This window comes from Mauremys reevesii, linkage group 7 (genome assembly GCF_016161935.1).
Source record: "Mauremys reevesii isolate NIE-2019 linkage group 7, ASM1616193v1, whole genome shotgun sequence".
Taxonomy (NCBI): Eukaryota; Metazoa; Chordata; order Testudines; family Geoemydidae; genus Mauremys; species Mauremys reevesii.
This window is the reverse complement of record NC_052629.1, coordinates 5,726,972-5,746,982: the sequence shown is the minus strand read 5'-3', so window position 1 is coordinate 5,746,982 and position 20,011 is coordinate 5,726,972. Positions and strand designations below refer to the sequence as shown.

Genomic DNA, 20,011 nt, shown 5'->3' with positions numbered 1-20,011 from the left:
TTCAGTAAAATATTCAAGTAGATGAATACGGGAAGATCCTTTTTTATGGGGTGAGGGGGAAGAGGAAGAAAACCATAAACAAAAAGAGAAATAGAAAAGTAAAAAAGGTAAAAAAGAAGGCATGTGATGCTCCAACTCTATTAGTGAAATATATTTTGGACATCTTTCTATCATTGTATGTCTGTAGGGAAATCCCCTTAATCTGTGTTTAATTTGAAGGAGTTGATGGCAGAATGCTATTGCTGCTCCTACTGGTCACTCACTCCAAGTAAGCTAGTACAGCAAATATTTTACCATGTTTTGTGCTAGTTTCCAGAAACTCTCTATCAATTTCTGAGGGCTGTATGTAATAACATCTTTTTACCTGTGTAGATAAAGATCATCAGCAATCCCTAGCTTGTCCTTGTTCATGGGAATTGGTCACTTGGTTTTTGAATGCAGTCCAACCCTGCGAAGTATGAAGCAGAGATGCCTTCCCTGTTATGGGGGTTGGATCCTGTCTTTTCTGCATTTGCAAGACTCTACATTAAGGATATAAAGGAAATGAAAGAATCTAAGCAGGTTCCAGGTATGTGTGCTTGATTTCTTTGGTGTATATAGAAATGTAATGGGTTTAATTAGTAATGGGTGTTATTGTAGAACAATATCAGCTTTACAAAGTTGCAGTCTTAGTTATGTAGCACTGACTGTCCAAGGATCTCAGAGTCCTTTTGAATGCTGATGAGTGAGTCCTCAACACTCCTGTGAGATAGGTCAGTATTGTCTCTATCAGGAGAGCTGAGACACAGAGGTCAAAGAACTTGTATTAATTAATGTAGAATTGTAGTGGCAGTGCTGGAAATGGAACTTAGGAGATCTGATCCCTTCTCCATTGTTCTAACTGGTATGAAACAATCTCTCTAGAATTAAGAGACTTGTTTGGCAGAGCAGAAAGGCTTCACTAACTTTCTCTGTATGTGTGTTGCTGGGATCTAATAAAGCTTAATTGTAAAAAAAAAAAAATAATAATATTTTTTTTGCTATGCTTTCTCCCCCTCAAACCATTTAAAAATGTTTATAGAGGATTTCCAGCCTTTTCTTTTATTGCCTTCATGTTGAAAGGTGGCCACTTTATTGTATTTAAATGTTTATAAAAAGCAGTGTTTTTTGTCTGGGCACATTCATAGGTAGTAAGAAATAGGAATGGGCTTTGCCTGTTTGGTTTCTAAATATGAATGAAGGATACTTCATGTATTTGGAAAGCCTTGTGGTTCATTCTAGTTTCTGTGCTGACTCTCATGCCACACCTTTTATTTCCTAACCATTGTTTGAAATTGTATGCTTTGCTGTCTGTTTCCTGTGGAGCTCCAGCCAATATCGCCCACATATATACATTTTCTAATGCATCATAGGGCTGACATTGGGTTGCTGTTATCACTAGGAAGAACCTAAACGGGCTGTAGTTTGTTCCATACTGTGGTGGGGTCTATGTACCCCAAACTATGTCGGGCAGGTCTTAAGACTGTTATTGTGGAGAGGGACAAGGGAAGGAAAACCCATAGAGAAACCTAGAGAGTTAATCAAGAAAACCAGCTAGTCCTGAGTAGGTTTATCTACAAGAAAAGCTAGGTACATATATTTATCCCCTTGAATAAAAGAAGGTCCTTGGCTTGCTTTACCCTTGAAGCACTGCTCTTGATTTTTGTTAATATATTAACTTTTCATTGACAATAGGAATGACGCTAGTCTCCTTCCGGAAGCCAAGAACTGGCTTTGTTATTCTCTCCTGACATCTAGTATTGTGCCCTTCGGGACAACATGGAGTGTACAAGACCCAGCATATTTACTTCTGTGGAAATAGATATAATGGGTGTTTTCAAAGAATCTGTTGACCTGGGACAGTGACCAAATATGGAGATACTGCTGATGGTTAATCTTGTATTTTAAAATGGGCTATTTGTATTATAGTACCACCTATAGGCCTAAATCTGAGATAATGGCCCCATTGTGCTAGGTGCTATGCACACATCAATGAAAAGAATGTCCTTGCCTTCAAAGAATTGGCAGACTGTCATCTTTAATTACTTGATCTTTTCTTGATTTAAAAACAATAATACAGAGACTGCCTCTCTCTGTTCTGTGTGTTGTACATCACCTAGCACAGTGGGGTCCTGGCCCATGACTGGGGCTCCTAGGTGCTTCTGCAAAACAATTAATAATGGCACACAGTGGAAGAATAAAAATTTATGAACATCAACAAACATACTCTTGCTCTTCTTTTAACATCCTAGACAACTACAGCACTTCTCCCTCTCCCAAATATGCCCTTATATTTCTCATTTGTATGCCATGAGGTTTTATTTGAGAGCGATTCCTCATCAGCCACAATTTTTGTCATTAATCTTATAAATAAGGTGCTCATAAAGATGTATCCTCTGCCATGTCAAGATACCACCCTTTTAAAATTGGGGCATGCAAGTTTTCCCCACTTCCTGTGGATTTGTCTCTTGCACAACCAAGGCCATTGCAGTCCTCTGTGTGTGTGCGCACGCGCACATGCGTGTACATGTGTGTATATTAACAGACTTTGCGGTGCCATATAAGGATGAAAAGTCATGGAACAAACAATCCTAATTCTCTTATCCATCTCTTTGGTGGGGGGCGCGTGTGTGCACACACACTATTTGAACCATCCCAGGTGCCTTCCAGCATGTCTTTTTCACCCACATCCAATGCCATCGGAATAGAACCATACACAAGTAAGTGTTTGATGGGAGGCTGGTGGGGGAACGGGATGGGCAATGTATAAATTTGCTGCCAAAATTCCCCCCTCTAATGGGTTTCTTAAAGTCCAAAAGCTGTTAAGTATATAATTGGCTATAAACCAGTCATTAATGATAATTGGGAATGACTTAGATCGGCACAAAGAGCAATGGGAGGAAATTAAAAAGTAAACATAGGCTGAATTTATGGGAAAACATCCTTGCAGTCAGATCTGTTTGATTGTGGAACAGACTCCCTAGGGAAGAGCCGGAAGGCCCATCACTCAAATTTATTTATGTTGGGATTGTACAGATCACTAAAGAATGTACTATATGGAATGATCCTGCACTGGCCACGGGAGTATGAACTAAATGATCTAATAAGTCTTTTTCCAGGTCTAACTGCTAGGATTCTAGGAAACCATGACTAATCCCTTAGAACAGCACTGGGGAAAACATGTAAACCCAGCCAGCTTCTCTCTTGTTGTATATGGTGACATGAATGCTTAAAAGCAGCAATTGTGATGCCCCAGAGGCCTTGAAATGAGAGTAGGTGTCAAACGCAACAACACAATATAATTAAAGCATGGAAATGAGCCTCTTTTTCAGTGTTAAAGTGCAGCAAGCCAGATTACTGCCTCTGCAGTGTGACAGCACCTTATCAACAAGAAAGGGAAGCTATGAATAGTATAAAAGCAAGTTCACTAACAGCAGTCATTAAAGATTCTATGCTTCTATGATTTTGTACTGCTCAGTTAAAGATACGGGGCTCCAGTTTTTAGCAAAACTTTTAAGATCCCTGACCCTAAAGAGGTCAGCAGACTGTTCCACATGTATGTCCTATCCATTATACCTCTGTTCAGACAGTCTTTGTAATGAGGACACGGTGATGGCCAGGCTATATACTATATAACTCTATATACAGGCTATATTCTGTATAACTCTACACTCTCTTCTTCCCCTTTTGTTTCTGTAACAAACATTCAAGTACAAGTTTTCAGCATAACATTTTCTATACTTCAGTGCACACACATCAAAACACGTCTCCTCTGAGCGTGAGTGATTTCTCAGTCTTTATTGTGTGACCATAGTATGGAATGTGTCATCTGGACTTTTCATCGCTTGAGAAATGGCAGAATCTTAGTCCTTTTAAACACTTCAGAACCCTGTCAGGGGATCTCCACAACCAACACCATTCCAGCCTCTGGTTTACTGGCTCACTGGTTCTCTCAGTTGGTGGTGAAACAGAAGACAATAGCTTGTATCCAAAGAGGTGCAGGGATTGAGACCAAATTCTCACAGCACACACACATCTCTTGGTCCTGCATAGATCAGCCACAGACAGTCTACAGGGCTGTCTGTAACTCTTATATTTATAATCTCCTCCGCACCCACCCACCCATGCTCCAGCTCAGCTCTCCAAGGGTGACCCACCCAGCTGGGTTGGCCACAGTGAACACATCATATACAGCCTCTTAACAGCTGTTGAATATATCAAGTCACTGCCACACCCTGTTCTGGAAACTTCTGGGTCCTTCTGAGTTGCCATGACCTGCTCTCTGCATGTGTGTAGACAGAGACATCAAGTGTCCAACTAAGATTTATGTCTCCTTCACACTGCTTCTCACCTTACCTTCTTTCCCCTCAAGAAACAAAGTCAAATGCTGCAGAATAAAGCATGTGAGTTATATCAGAAATAATTGTAGTGGAGAATTTAAAATTTATAAATGTAAAGAGCTTGATTGAGAACATCCTTCACCTCATGCAGGCCACAGGATGACTGATAGCTGGTAATGGATTTTGATAGCTACCATTCTGAGCAGAGTTTGAACCAGTGACCTAGAGATGGAGAAACTCCTGATTTAGTTCCTCAAACCATCCAGTTAAATAACTCAAGAATATGAAACACCAGTATGTCACCCTTTAAAGAAATGCTGGCAGATGCTGTTTAAATCTCAGTGAGGTGGCTTTCTGTATGTTCTTATATAGACTGAGAGTCAGGACTCCGAGTTCTATTCCCAGCTTCACAACTTAGTCATTCTGTGCCTCAATGTGTACCCATCTGTGAAAAGAGCAGAATAATGTACCAAGGACTGCCTCTGCACTGTACAAAAGTGAAGCAAGGCACAGTCTCTGCCCTGAGATGTTTACAGTGCAACTGAAACATAATGGTGGTAATACTTGCCTGTGTCAGGGGTGGAGAGGTATAATTACTGTGTATAAACTGCCTTGACTTCCTTGGAAGAGTTTCTATGTAAGAATTAATTGTTGTTTAATTATAAACATAGGGAGAAGACAAAATGAAAGTGGTCAGTCCTGTAAATGTTTTCTACTCTAGCCCTCCTCTGCAGCTACACAACAAATACACCCAGCTCTGAGATCACAGCAGTGGATAATTCTTCAACGCATGTTGTGAGCTTCTATCAGCGCAACTTCCATATAAATTGTGTGGCTAAAAACTTGTGCAACACCCTGAAAACTTGCCTGTGACTCAGTAATGTGAAGAAGTTAATTCCAGGCCCATTTAAGGTTACTGAAGACATGTTCTGGCTATGTAGGATAGGTTATTTTAGGGTTTTAATCAGTTTTGATTCCACACATGAAACTGACTTCCTGACTGTTGTATGTGCATTAAAATATCCCATGTCTTCCTTCATAAGGTTAGGGATTTGCCTTTGTGTCTTGAGCCAAATCTTTCCCTCTCCAATTCCTAGTTTTGTTCAGTGTGTTGTATGCTAGTTGCCAGCTGTCCATGTCATATGGGTCTGCATCTCAGTGGGGCTGAAATCTTTTGAAATTGAAGATAATATATGTATTTAAAATAATTAGCAGTCCAAGTAATTTAAATCTCTTGAATTATCTTCTCTCCGTTCTACATAGTGTGTTGTTCTGATGGTATGAGCACTAATGCATTTTGTGGTTGCATATATGGCATGTCGCATGAGTGTTTACTTGAGCATTTTTAGTTTTGTTTCTCGATAAAGGTATTGGGTGGTCATAGTGGCTTCTGTATTTCCTAAGTGAATGCTGGGCAGAAGCTGGAAAAAGGCCGTTGAGGTTTCTCAGACATATTTTGATACTCAATAGCATTATCAAAGTCTGTTTCACAGAAGCACAGAAATGAAGTCTGGAAGGGATATTTTATGGGGGGGAATGGTTGCAGTGGTTAAATGAGCTAGTAGTTTCCCCTGATACCTGCATCTTGTGCGTCAGAATCTAAGTTATCTATTTTAAATGGTCCTTTCCTTAGCCCTTTTGGTAGTGAAAATATCCTTAAAAATTTAAAAGATTCAGTGATATCTTCCTCAATCTGCAGATAACCTCAAACAGAAGTACGGGGAGATGTATAAACTGTTCATATTTATTTAAAAGAACATTTACTATGAAGCCTAATGATGACCAAATAAAATCACATTTAACTATTTTACTGCTAGTCAAAATATTCAAGAAAGGAGAGAGAGGATCAAATTATGAAGTGCTGTAGTGTCTGACTATAAAATACAAAACTGTTGACATCTCCTTTTTAGCATAGTAAGTGGGTGGCACTAGTACTGTCTCAGTGTACTCAGTGAACTAGTACTACTATTTTTTCCCATTTTCATTAATCAGATATTTTTGATATAAGTAAATATTCGCTAACTTTAAAACTCATTAAAAGAACAAGAGGATCCTCTTTCTAATGACATGAATGGCTAACCAGTGTAGAACTTCTGCAAGCAGTATTCGGTCACACTTAACGGAAATATTCTATCTTTCTCCATAGGTATATTCTTTTATAATGGACATCCAATAAGACAGGTGGATGTTGTTGGGACAGTGGTTCTAACAAAAGAACGAGATGCCTTCTATAACTATGGAGGTAAGAAGAGTTTTGTTTCTTAGCATTTCCTGGATTCCAGCCTTCGTAACCATTAGAACCTAGAAGTTGCCTCATTGGTTTGGACCATTGTCTATTCTTGAAAAGACACTTTTTCTTGATTATACTTTTCACTGTTTTATACCACATTTCAGATGAAGATTTCGAAGCATTTTAAAAAGGCAGGAACGTATTATCCCTGTTTTACAGGTGGGGAAGCTGAGGAGGCATGACTAAGTACCATTGATTTGCAGTGTGGGCTTGGGTGAGTCAGAGCAGGGAATAGAATCCAGGAATACAGACTCTTGCTCTTAACTTGTATGCAAAACTCTTATCAAATGTAAATAAATCTGGTGGTTTCTGCAAAGGGGAAGTCACTTCCCTTTTCTTCTTACTAGCTTGAAGGGATCCCTTCTAGTTTTTTTTCCCTTTTGCCCCATGTCTTAGGGCCAGCGTTTTAAAGGTATTTAGGTGTGCAAAAATGCAGATAGGTGTCTAGTGGAATTTTCCCATTGGCATTTAGGTGGGTAAGAGCTTTTGAAAATCCACTGGGTGCCTATTTGCATCTCTGGGTGCCAAATAGCTTTAAAAAACTGGGCTTTAGCCATCATCCTGTTTTGCAAAGGCACACTAATTGGGATTCTGAATCCACACATGCTATTTACTGGCTGAAAGGCTGCTGTTCAATGAGACGAGTCACTTGCTTTCTACCCCACTAGTAATAGAATATTTATTCTTCCCCAGTATCAGAGGGGTAGCCGTGTTAGTCTGGATCTGTAAAAGCAGCAAAGAATCCTGTGGCACCTTATAGACTAACAGACGTTTTGCAGCATGAGCTTTCGTGGGTGAATACCCACTTCATCGGATGCAAGTAGAACATCCTTCACCTCATGCAGGCCACAGGGTGACTGATAGCTGGTAATGGATTTTGATAGCTACCATTCTGAGCAGAGTTTGAACCAGTGACCTAGAGATGGAGAAACTCCATCTTGCATCCATACTTGCATCCAACGAAGTGGGTATTCACCCACGAAAGCTCATGCTGCAAAACGTCTGTTAGTCTATAAGGTGCCACAGGATTCTTTGCTGCTTTTATTCTTCCCCAGTGCACCAGTCCTTGCCTTCATCCACAAGGAGCTTCTCCCCTCCACTCCAACTTTTCCCAAACTTCAGACATTTTCACTAAACTGCTTTTTTTTTTGGTTTTGTTTTGTTTTTTTAAACTCTTCTGCCAGGCCCTTGTACTAAATTGAAATTTCTGCTGTAAAGAAGGGCACACTGGAATAGTGATGGCACATCAGGTTGGCTGGGGCACCTGAGGAGAGGAAGGGTGGGATGGGACAGTGGTTATGGCATATGCCTGGGACTGGGGAGATCAAGATCGCCAAAGTTTTCCTGTATGGGTTTGGGTGAGTCACTTAATCTCTTGTGCCTCTGTTCCCCATCTGTAAAATGGGGGATTATAACACTTCCTGCCTCGTAGGGGTGTTGTGAGGAGAAATAAAAGATTGTGAAATACTCAGATGCTATGGTAATAGGGACCATATAAATACCTAAAATAAGAGGTGGAAGGATGATCCATGGTGAAAGTGAAGTCAGAAACCTAATGAGATCTTGTATTGGACATCACTTCAAATACTAAAGTGTCTCCTGTGTGTTTAGATTGTCTGTCTATCTGTCTGTCTGTCTTTTCTGTTTTTGGCAAGCAGTTGACATCGTTGGATGCTGCTGCAATATAATAATAAAAGGATCTGAGTTTGCAAGAACGTTTGAAGGGAAATAGGGTTCCACATATTGGTCTAAGATAGCTCAAGACATCTGAGCAGTGCAGGATACAAAAGAATAAAAACAAAAGAACCTGAGAATGTGTGGATTTAAGGTCTCGGATGCTAGATCAACAGGTTTGAATAGAGCTATCATCTAGCCTGCTCTCCTCCTACCTTTTTGCATCCAATTCAGCTCCTGTTTTGTTCAACAGTTCTTGGTTTAGCTTTCAGGATACCTGCCAAGCTGCCCCTCCCTGTCCTGTTCTCAGGCTCAGTCAGGCTGACTCAACCAGTGTAAATTGCAACTTCTTAGTTTCCTGCTCATAACTTCTTACATCTCTCAGCTAAACAGTCTCTGATTGGTGAGGCAGGGAGCAAGTATTGCATCAGCTGTAGAACCTCATACTGTTCAGCAGTCAACCTCCTCCCATCTGTTTTTAAAGGTGACCTGCAAAGGGAAAATGTCCTTGTATTTTCGACTTTCTGATATATAAAGAAGACCTGAAAGATATTTTCCCTGTCTCTTCTCTTGAACACACACGTCCATTTCTGCTTGGATTTTCTATCTGACAGACAGTCAGTCAATCAGTCAGTCATTAGAAATCTAACTCTTTTCTACCATGGAAGACTACAGTGACTGAAGAACTTGTGGTGAAATGAGAAAAGGATGAAGTCTGGTCAACTGAGAGGGAAAATAAATTCTATCTACTTTTTTTTAATTAACTATTATTTAACATCAATATATAGTAAACATTTAGGAGTAGGGATGTCTGTGATAAAGTTCAGAACCTCCCACCCCTTCCATTAAAGTGAGAACTCTCTATATACATCTCTGAGGCCTGGGGCCGGCTGTACCAAGCCGCTCCAAGCAAAAAAAAAAAAAAAAAGATGCTCATACTGTGCCGCCCCAGGCACATGCTTCCTCCGCTGGTACCTGGAGCTGACCCTGCTGAGGCCTCCAAGAAGTCTTTTAGCAAAACCAAGCTTGACTAGACTTGTTGATATTTCTAGACTTGAAGGGGAAAAAAAAGAACAAAATACTTGAGAGACAATGCAAAGCCATTGTTTTTCTTTGACATGCTGACTTGATCCCCTGTAGAATGCACCAGTTTGGTTTTGCGTAGCAGGTTCAAGCTTGGGAAAACTGAGAACAAAGAACTTCTAGCTGGATTTAAACCAGGATCTTGACAGAGGCAGGGAGAGCTAAGGGGAACCCAGAATCCAGAGGCTAGTGTTTCTGGGAACTTAGATCTACCTATGACCTCTGTCAAGGGATGGCAAGACTTTAGGTAAGATAGACGTGTTACCCCTTGCAGTGTTTTTTAAATCCTTTTACTCATTAACCATAGAAACAAAGCATGGTGTAATAATACTTCTGTCTTTGGGTCACTATAATCCATTGGTCCTGAAGAGAAATACAGCAGATACCCTAGAGGTTCAGCTGGGTTCAGTAACTGGAGTCAGTCTGCAGGCTCTTGTAACTTAGGAACTGGTCCAAGAGTGGGAGAATCATGAGATTCTCCCCTGAGTGTGCCTACATTTGATCTGGGAGGCTTGATTCCTAGCTTGCATAGGCATACCTGCACTACTCTGCTTAAGCTAGTGTACTAAATATAGCAGTGTGGCTGGGGTAGCCGAAGCGGCAGCTTGGGCTTACTGCCTGAATACATACCAGGGGGCCCAGATGGTTATGTACTTGGACAGCGAGCCTGGGCCACCGCCCAGGCAACCCTGGCTTCACCGTTATCTTTACCATGCTGTCTCAAGCAGAGCTAGCATAGGTATGTCTGCACAAGCTGGGAATGACACTTCTGAGCTGAAATGTAGAGGTACCCTCTGAGGGGCGAAGGCATGACGCCTAAGATCTGAGGAGGGTGCCCTCAGACGCCAGAGAATGGGTCAGAGTTGCAGCTAGTCCTGAATTGTGACACTTGCATTGCTAGAACAGGATCTTTGTGCTCTGCTCTCTTATTTAGTAAATAATTTATTTCAAGGAAATTGATGGATGTTGGCTGGACAAGTTCCTTCAAACAGTTTTGTTTTATCTTGATCTATATGGAACAATAAAATCATCTGGTGGTTTGGTTTTTGCTTTTTGACTTCTCCTTCTCCCCAGTTCATTGCCAGTGGTAGGACTACAGTAGGTAGTATCGTCTGTCTTACCTGTAGGAGACCGCAGCTTTTCCTCTTTGTATGAAACTGCTGTGACGGGTTGGATCACAGAACCCCCCTTGGGAGCTGCCACCTGATGTGCCAAGACTAACTCTGCTCCTGCTTTCCCTGCCAGCTTGGGACCCCAGCACCCTGTCTTGCTGAGCCAGACACTCCCGTCTGCTCCAACACAGACCCAGGGTCTGAATTACTTGCCACAAAGCTGCAAGTTTACCTGAAAGCAGCTCACAGAAGTGTTCCTGTCTTTAACACTCAGATGCCCAACTCCCAATGGGGTCTAAACCCAAATAAATCCGTTTTAGCCTGTATAAAGCTTATACAGGCTAAACTCATAAATTGTTCGCTCTCTATAACACTGATAGAGAGAGATACATAGTTGTTTGCTCCCCTGGGTATTAATACATACTCTGAGTTAATTAATAAGTAAAAAGTGATTTCATTAAATACAGAAAGTAGGATTTAAGTGGTTCCAAGTAGTAACAGCCAGAACAAAGTAAGTGACCAAGCAAAATAAAATAAAATGCACAAATCTATTTCTAATCAAACTGAATACAGATAATCTCACCCGTAGAAATGCTTCAGTAAGTTTTTTTCCTCAGTTTTTTGGATGCCCAACTTGAGATATAGAGCTGGAGATGCCAAGCAGCGTGGTGATAAAAATTATGGACGCTCAGCACTCCTGAAAATCCGACCCAAGCTGCCTTGAGTTGACCACTCAAAATTAGAAGCTACTTTTTAAAATGTTAGTTTAAACCCCTTTCTGCTTCCATTAACTTCATTTTTATATATAATATAGTGCAATATCACCTAGAGGCATTGAATCAGGATTGTACTAGGTGCTGTACATACACACACACACACACACACACACAAAGATGTGGTCCTGGTCCCAAAGAATTTAGTCTAAATGTTAAAGGGTAGTAATACTTGCCTACATCGTGTGGGTTTTGTAAGGCCTAATTAATATAAGATATTCTAAAATGAAAGGGGCCATAGATGTGCAGAATATGGTAGGTGGGTTTTGTTTCAGTGTGTTATGATTTTACTTCAAATATTTGAGTTAACATTTGCAGTGCAGTTTTCAACAGATGCAGAGAGAGGATGCTGCAAAAGTCTAAACTGAGGACTACTTTTGACTTGTGATTCAGAATAAGATGAAGTATTATACTATTTAGAAAAATAATGCAAATAATGTGTCCTTCTATGGCTGAGCCAAAGGGGTACTGACAAAACAAGTAGGGCTGTGCTGTGTGTTAAGATCTCTTGGAATGCCAAGACCACTTGTTTCCTTGATTACTGCAATTCTCTTACAGTGGATGACAGTACTGGGGTCATAAACTGCATCTGCTGGAAAAATCCCAGGGAAGCAGAAAAGCCTTTGTCAGGTAATGTATGAGTACATAACAGTTTTCAGCTATGACTTAATAACACTTCCATTTGTGTGGGGTTTTTTTCAGATCAGATGATAAATTATCAAGTCAACACAAGGGCAAATTGTATTCACAGGCACAAAAAATATTTACAAGTACATCCTATAGCCTGGGCTGCTTTGAGAGGCTTACCGCATAACATAGCTTCTCCCTATAGTCATCTTGTGCTGTTACTAATGGTGATGCCAACAATAACATTGCATCTATGACCATTAGTACCACTGCTTATCAGAGTGATGTAGCGTTTCAGTTTGACAGTACAAAGAATTTTCTTCCTATGGCCCATTGTGTGACTGCATCTGGTAAAATATATATATATATATATGTATCTTGGAAACTTGCCATTTGTTACAGCTGCAATTTCCAAACCGAACCAGTTGACTTTTGTGGCCTGTTCTGTTTTTCCTCTGATACATCAGGCATGTGTGTGCCTGCAGTTTTTCAGTTTGTGTGGATATTTGTTTTTCCTGCTCCCACATGTATGTGACCATGATTGAGTGCCTTGAAAGTAGCCTATAACCACCTGAAAACATGAAGGAAATTGTTCAGTGAGCTGAACTGTTCCAAATCTGCCAAAAAGTGGTGATGCTCTCCTTGCAGATCAGTAGTAGTGAAATAGTTTACTTATGTCTGGCTTTCTTTCCTAAGGCAGTTCCCCCCCTTGCTACTCGCTTAACTGCTTTACACTCAGATTAGGGGTGTGGAAAAGTCCATTGAAGTCTTACACTGAATTCAAAAGGCTCTGGATCAGACACATTTATAACAGAGATCACACTGTCACCCTTCAGGTCAGTTATAAGTTGGGGGAGGAGGGGAATTCTCTGCTGGTGTAAATGGGTGGAACACTTTTGAAGTCAGTGGAACTGTGCCCATTTACACCAGTAGATAATTTGGCCGTGTGTTTAACAGAGCTGATTTTAATGCATGTGTCACTCCCAAATAAGTATATCAAGGTAAAGCATTAATTTCCAAAATATAATACAGCAATAAGGCCACCAAGTTTCTTCTGGAAGGTGTATTAGTCTGTGTTCCATTCTGAGCAGGTTAGCAAATGGTGCTGCTACTCTTTTGTAGAATATGATCTGTATTCTTTGAATAATCTCTTTCCATTGGTAAAATAGCTTATAATTTATAAAACCATCTGTTGGAAGGAACAGGCAGATTCTTTTCCAGCCTGCTGCAGCCATGATCGTAGCTGCCAGGATCACGCTTTAGGTTTCAAACAATTAAGAAATCAGCTTGACTCTCAAGCAAAGGTGTTACGTAAACGTGAAGATCTGTCAAGATGCATTCACATCATTACAGGCGCAAAATGGTGTCACACGACTGCTTTTGTGTTACCTCAGATGACTCAGGCTTTCCCTTCTATATGAAAGCTCTGCTGATTTTGCTGAGCCTAACAGTCTGGAAGGGATGCCCAATTTACAATTAAAACCTTTGTTTTTGATCACAGTTCAGGGTATGTTCCTGGTGGGAAATTGAGATGTGTTTTTTCCATGAAGAACAATACCTGAATAGTTTTAAAAAAACAAATAAGTAAATGCAAAGCCTTAAATTAAAAACTGACACGTCAGAGATGTGCTGCCTGGGAACTCCAATGCTGCTGAGCATGCTGCCCGCTTTAAAAGATGTCACCATGAAACTTGGGTTCTTCTTCAAATGCTGTCCCTGTGGGTGCTCCATTTCAGGTGACTGAAGAGCAGCGCCCTTGTGTGGATGGAAATAGTCGTGAGACCTAGCATTGTGTCTGAGCAGGCCCAGGTGGCTGCTCTGCATATGTCTACGATTGGCATGTTATTTAAGAAAGCTATTGAGGTAGACACTGATCTTGTTGAATGGGTGCTGATCCCTGATGGGGGTTCTGTTTTGTGCTGTTGATAACACACCTGGATGCAATTGGAGATCCATTTTGATCATCTCTGTGTGGATATTGCAGAGCCCTTGGAACATTGGGTTGTGGAAACAAAAAGTCGGGGGGATTTTCGGAAGGGCTGTGTTCTGTCCAGGTAGAATATTAATGTGTGATTTAGACAGGTGAATCAGTTGATTGAAGTGTAGAGGAATTATTTTTTTCCAAAAAGAAAAAGGAGATGGGAAACTATTAACAAACTAAAACTTAAATATCACTAATTAATTCAAACTGTTTCTAATTATTTTCCTACGTTGCTGTCGACACTGCTACGGGGCTCCATTTCAGGCTGAGAACAGTTGAGAAGGAATTGAGGGGGTCAGGGTGCATGTGTGCTAGATGTGGCGCCAATGGCGCTGCAAGACAATCACTGTGCATGCGCAATCCAGAGAGACACTGCTACTGAAAACCACCGATCAATGGCACCAGGATACACAGACACCTGAAATGGAGCACCCACAGAGACAGCGCTTGAAGAAGAAGAGAAGATTACTCACTCTGTGCAGTAGCTGAGGTTCTTCGAGATGTGTGTCCCTCTGTGTGCTCCATTACCCACCCTCCTCCCCTTTACTTCGGAGTTCGCAGTATGGACTCTACTGTAGAGGAAGGAACAGAGGTCGATGAGTCGTGCATGCACTTCATGAGGCACGAACGGCTCCACGAGATGATCACTGCGCATGCACAACCCAGACGGACACTACTACCAAAAATCTCCAATCAGCAGTGCCGGGATGCACTGATACCTGAAGTGGAGCACCCACAGGGACACACATCTTGAAGAACCTCAGCTACTGCACAGGGTGAGTAACCTTCTCCTCTTAGCTGATCTTCTGTGATAACTCTGCCTTGAAATTGTGACAACGAAAGCATCATTCTAAGATTTATCTCTGATTTCCCAACATCTTTTGCATCAGGACTAGACACATCTTGCAGCAGTGATCTAGTTGAACAGATGAAGAAGCTCCAGGAAGAGGTGCTCCAGAAAACCAAGCTGGAAATTGGGGATGTTGTCAAGGTCCGAGGTCCTATCCGAATCTACAGAGAGCAGCGAGAAATTCAGGCCTCCATCTATTGTGAGCAATATCGGTTTCTCTTAAAAAAACAAAGCACAACACTTAAGTGAACTTGTGACAAGATCACAGTGCTGGATATTAAGTTATTAGCTTCACTTCAGCCTAATCTCAGAGCATTTCATACATCCTATGTTTGATATGATTTCTGATCTAACACTTCTGCATTGTAATTCTTGGGGTCAAACTGAATGTGTTTTTAGTAAGCAATATAATCTTAGTCCCACGGAACGGTTCACTGAGCAACACGACTCTTCTTTGTAGGTGTTCTAAAACAGTGGGTCTCAATCAGGGGTACACAGAGGTCTTACAACGGTACATCAACTCATCTAGATATTTGTCTAGTTTTACAACAGGCTACATAAAAAGCACTAGCAGTCAGTACAAACTAAAATTTTATACAGACAATGACTTGTTTATACTTCTCTATATACTATACACTGAAAAGTAAGTACAATATTTGTATTCCAGTTGATTTATTATATAATTTCACCGGATCCTCACTAGAATGTGGGATTTGGGTTCCATGCACGGTACTGTGTTAATGCGAGAACTGTGTTATGGCGGGGACCGCATTAAAATGAATTGCAATTAAAGTAATTAAATTTGGGATCCATGGCTGCAACTGCGTTATACGTGAATTCGCGCTATATAGATGCGCGTTCTAGCGAGGGTCTGGTGTATATCATAAAAATGAGACAGCCAGCAATTTTTCAGTAATAGCATGCTGTGCACTTTTGTATTTTTATGTCTGATTTTGTAAGCAAATAGTTTTTAAGTTGGATGAAATTTCAGGGTACACAAGACAAATCAGATTCCTGAAAGGGATACAGTAGTCTGGAAAGATTGAGAGCCACTGTTCTAAAAAAAACCCAACATACAATTTATTCTTGAAGATAATAACCATAATGCGTATAAGGATGCTATCCAGATACTGTGACCTTTGTTATGGTGGTTTCAGTATTCAACTTCAGTTTTCTTTGACTTAGAGAAAGGACCTTCCTAAAGTCTTGCAATGTAAATCGTGGATCATTTACACTGCATTTCACCCAGATCCACATCACTTTGGAAAAATAGGTGACAGTTGTCACAACCCGGTCCAGTCTCATTCTCTGGATTGACACTAATTTGTTGTAATGGGATCCAACTGCTCAGTCCCATGTGCTGAGAAACCACCTGGTTCTGGATAGTGACTAGTCACAGTTCCTACTTCTGGGGGTCTTGGGTTCAGTCCCGCTGTTTGACAGCAGGAACCAGCACCAAGTCCAGCTATCTGGACCCTGGAACCAGTGCCACAGCCCTCCCGAGCCCCCCAGTTGTTTAGACATGTTCCCCCTCCATCCCCCACCCCAGAATTCATGTGGCAGTGTGAGCTCTGGTTTCCTGCATCCTTCAGGGACCACATGGCAGTAAAGCATGGAAACACAGGCTTAGCAAAGGAATTTCTTAGGTCTGGTCTACACTGGGGGAGGGAGTCCGGGGGAATTGATCTAAGTTACGCAACTTCAGCTACGTGAATTACGTTAACTGAAGTCCAAGTACTTAGATCTACTTACCACAGTGTCTTCACTGTAGTAAGTCAACGGCTGACGCTCCCTCATTGACGCCGCCTACACTTCTTGCTCTGGTGGAGTACCGGAGTCAACGGGAGAATGCTTGACGGTCGATTTATCGTGTCTACACTAGACCTAGACGCGATAAATCGACCCCTGCTGAATCGTAATGTAGACATGCCCTAAGACTGACACACTCTCATACTCACTCTCCTTACGCTTAGAAAGCACAAGAGAGTTACAGATAAATGGAAAACAAGCTACTGAATGCAATCCTTGTCTGTCTAATCTCAGCCCCTTCTATGAGTCTTTCTATTTGATTCATGTCCATTAAGGAGGCAAGGTCCCTTCTTCTGTGCAAGGGCGGTAGAGCCTGCCCAAAAGTGTGCGGGTGGGGGGCAGGGCCCCCCAACCCTCCTCTTCTGCCTGAGGCCCTGCCCTCAGCAAAGCAAAAAGCCAGAGCAGGCCGGGAGCCAGTGACCAAGGGCAGGAGGGTCCACGGTTCCCTCCAACTGCCTGTGCTCTGCACACGGCTCTGGTTGGGCTGGGCTGCAGCCCAGCCATGGTAAAAGCCACGTGGGCAGCTGTGGGGCGGCGTGGACCCTCCTGCCCTAGGGTGGGGGGAGAGGGCTGCAGGATGGGGACATGGGCCGGGAGCTGCTCTTGACTCCTCCATCCCCCCACTACCTGAGGCAGGTGAAGGGTCCATGGCCCCCCCAACTTCCCAGGCTCCCTGGCCGGGTTCCAGCTGCTGGCCTGGCTGGGAGGGGCCGAGGTGGGACCCCTGCCGAAGTGGATAGTCCAGGCCCCCCAACTTTCCAAAAGTGGGAGGGCCATGGCCCCCTGGCCCCTCCTATTCTGGCGCTTCTGCTTCTGGGTCTTCAGTTTGACTTGAAGAAGCACATCTTTTAAAATAGTCTCTGCCCTTCTGTCAGATGGAAATGAGGAAACTGCAGCTCTTCAAGCCATGTGCTCAGGCTAGGGAGGAATCCAGCTCCCCTTTCTCCCCAAAGGGGTTTCTGTGCAGAAACTACCTGCAAGGCCTTGCAGATAGTAACCCATTGTTCCACTTGGGGAGAGTCATTCAATGCTGATCGCCTCTTGATTGCTTTGTCACACTTCCCACACTTAGCTCCTCACTACATGTCAGCTTCCTGCTAGCTAATCGGTGATCCAATTCAGAATGACTGTAATAAGTGCAAACAGTGTTCATAAAACCAATTCAAAATTGGACACACCCATTCCCCAAACTATCATAACAATCATTTGCTTTTTTGCAAGATAAAAGCACTTGGTTTATGGTTGCCTTTTGGTTAAGTAATAACATAAAACATTTTTTCTTTATTGTAGAATAGCAGAGAACAGAATGTGCCAGCTATGTTTGGCATGAGAAACTCTCTTGTGCTGCTCCAGTGTATATGTAGTACTGTAGCAGCTCAGCTGTGCTCATCTAGTGAATTAATATCGAAGCCCTGGTCATGTTTGTGGATTTTTGTTTTTTCCCCCCATATCCTTGCAGATAAAGTGGATGATCCTATGTGTGAGGTTCAGATTTCAAGGATGTTGGAGCTCCCATGCCTCTATAGAGAAGTTTATGATAAGCCTTTCAAAATCCCAGAGGATGCACAGAGGTAAACAGGATACTGATGTTGGTGTTCAGTCTAGGGGTGAAATACCCACACCCCTTAGCAGAAGTTAATATGGATCTCCATTGTGGAGATGAATGTCATGGTCACCAGATTAAAAGCAAAGGATGTTGCGGTGCATGCTGTTGCACTGGAAAAGGCTGCCCTTTAGATGTTCATGGCCAAGATCTTTTGGGGTGGGAGACCAAACCAGGAAACATTAGAAGACGTCTCCCATTAACCCCACCTCTGCACATACACACCTAAAAGAATGAAGTAATTTCTTTGGAGGGTACAGCCCTTTGACACAACATTCTTTGCTACAGCCACTGATGTGATACAGCAAATGTGAGAGTCTGTAAAAACAGCTATTGAGGAATATGGACTGTTCCTGAATGTGATGAAAACAATATGCATATGCGTTGACACAGCTAATGAAAACAGGATGCAAGTGGGCATGATGATTTAACGGAGAAGTTGTAGAGGCAGTAGATTAATTTAATTATCTGAGATCATATATATCCAACCAGAGAGACTGTTCCAAGGAAGAAAACTAAGGATTGGCTTGCTAAGCTGTGGCCTCCCTTAAGTGTGGAAAAAATATGGCATCTTAGTGTATAAATCTCTGATTGGTGAAAAGCCTAACTTTCTCCATAGAGATTTATGGATGTGAATCATAGGAAGTTTTACTGCTGACAGGAAAAAAATGTAAGCTTTTGAAATGTGGTGCTGGCAAAGGCTCTTGCATGAAGACAAATGCTTGTGTTCGAAATATTATTGGAGGGAAGCAGACCCTAATGTCGGAAATCAACAGATGCAAACTTATGTCCTGTGGCCATATTAGGCATAGAGATGGAAATAACCTTGAAAAAGTTATTATGGAAGGAATGGTGGAGGGTTGTTGTAGGGGATGAGCATCAAGGAGATGGATGAATGGTGTGTGGCAGATCACTGGAAATTCAGCTGCTGAGTGCTTGCAGTTAGTGATGGATTGTGAAGGTTTCCAAGAGTTCTGTTATAATGTCACTGATATTCAGAGATGAATAAATGGATTTACATACTTACAGCTCTTTAGAAATTGTGAAGGAGGGGAGGCGTGTGTATGTGTCACTCACACCCAGGACTCGTGTGTACTACAGATGTTTGCTGGCATAGCTATGCTGGCAGAGTCCCTTGGTTGGAGACGCAGCGTAAGCCGACAGGATTTCTTCTGCCAGCATAGCGGAACAACAACACAAGCTCTCTTCTATTGGCAGAGGTGCATGTACACCTGGGGGAGAGGGGTTGCTCCCAGTGCAATGCTGGGTCAAAAAAGCTAATCACTATTCCTCGGTCTATACATCCAAGGATAGGAATAGGAATAGGGAGGTATTTTACCTGTGATGGTTTTTGTTTGTTTGTTTGTTTTTTAACTGTGAGGGTGATTCACCATTAGAACAAACTATCAAGGAGCAGGATGGATTCTCCATCTCTCTTGAAGTCTTCAAGTCAAGACTAGTGCCCTTCTAGAAGATAATCTTTAGCTAGATGCAAGTTACTGGAATCCATACAGGGCTAAGTAGGTGAAACTTAATGGCCTGTGATATACAGGAAGTCAGACGAGATGATTTGATGGTCTTCCTGGTCTTGAACTCTACGAATATTTTGTGATCAGCCTTACATCTATCTAGCAACAAAAATGTAATGCTTTTAGAAAGGAGGATTCCTAGCTCTCTCAACTGGTGTAAAGCTCCTGTTTCTAGCCCTTAGGATTGAAAGAGGGCAGATATTTAGACCTGTCACTGGTCCAGGAATGAATATCATCCTGTGCCTCAGATCTGCGTAACTTTTGGGGTAAACATTCCTCATTTTGGTTTTGGGGATTGGGCATGGAGAGAGAGTAAATAGTG

General features: G+C 42.0%; 1 protein-coding gene across 20 annotated transcripts in view; it reads left to right on the top strand.

Annotated features, from left to right (window-relative positions):
* Positions 1 to 20,011, top strand: part of STN1 (STN1 subunit of CST complex) — a 68,792-nt gene that overhangs the window by 23,997 nt on the left and 24,784 nt on the right. For all 20 annotated transcript variants that reach the window (XM_039481058.1, XM_039481057.1, XM_039481051.1 and 17 more), the window contains 5 exons: positions 373 to 568; positions 6,505 to 6,600; positions 11,849 to 11,920; positions 14,789 to 14,947; positions 18,017 to 18,128. In XM_039481058.1, the coding sequence (XP_039336992.1) occupies positions 436 to 568; positions 6,505 to 6,600; positions 11,849 to 11,920; positions 14,789 to 14,947; positions 18,017 to 18,128 (572 nt within the window). In that variant the 5' untranslated portion in view covers positions 373 to 435. The remainder of the gene's footprint in view (positions 1 to 372; positions 569 to 6,504; positions 6,601 to 11,848; positions 11,921 to 14,788; positions 14,948 to 18,016; positions 18,129 to 20,011) is intronic.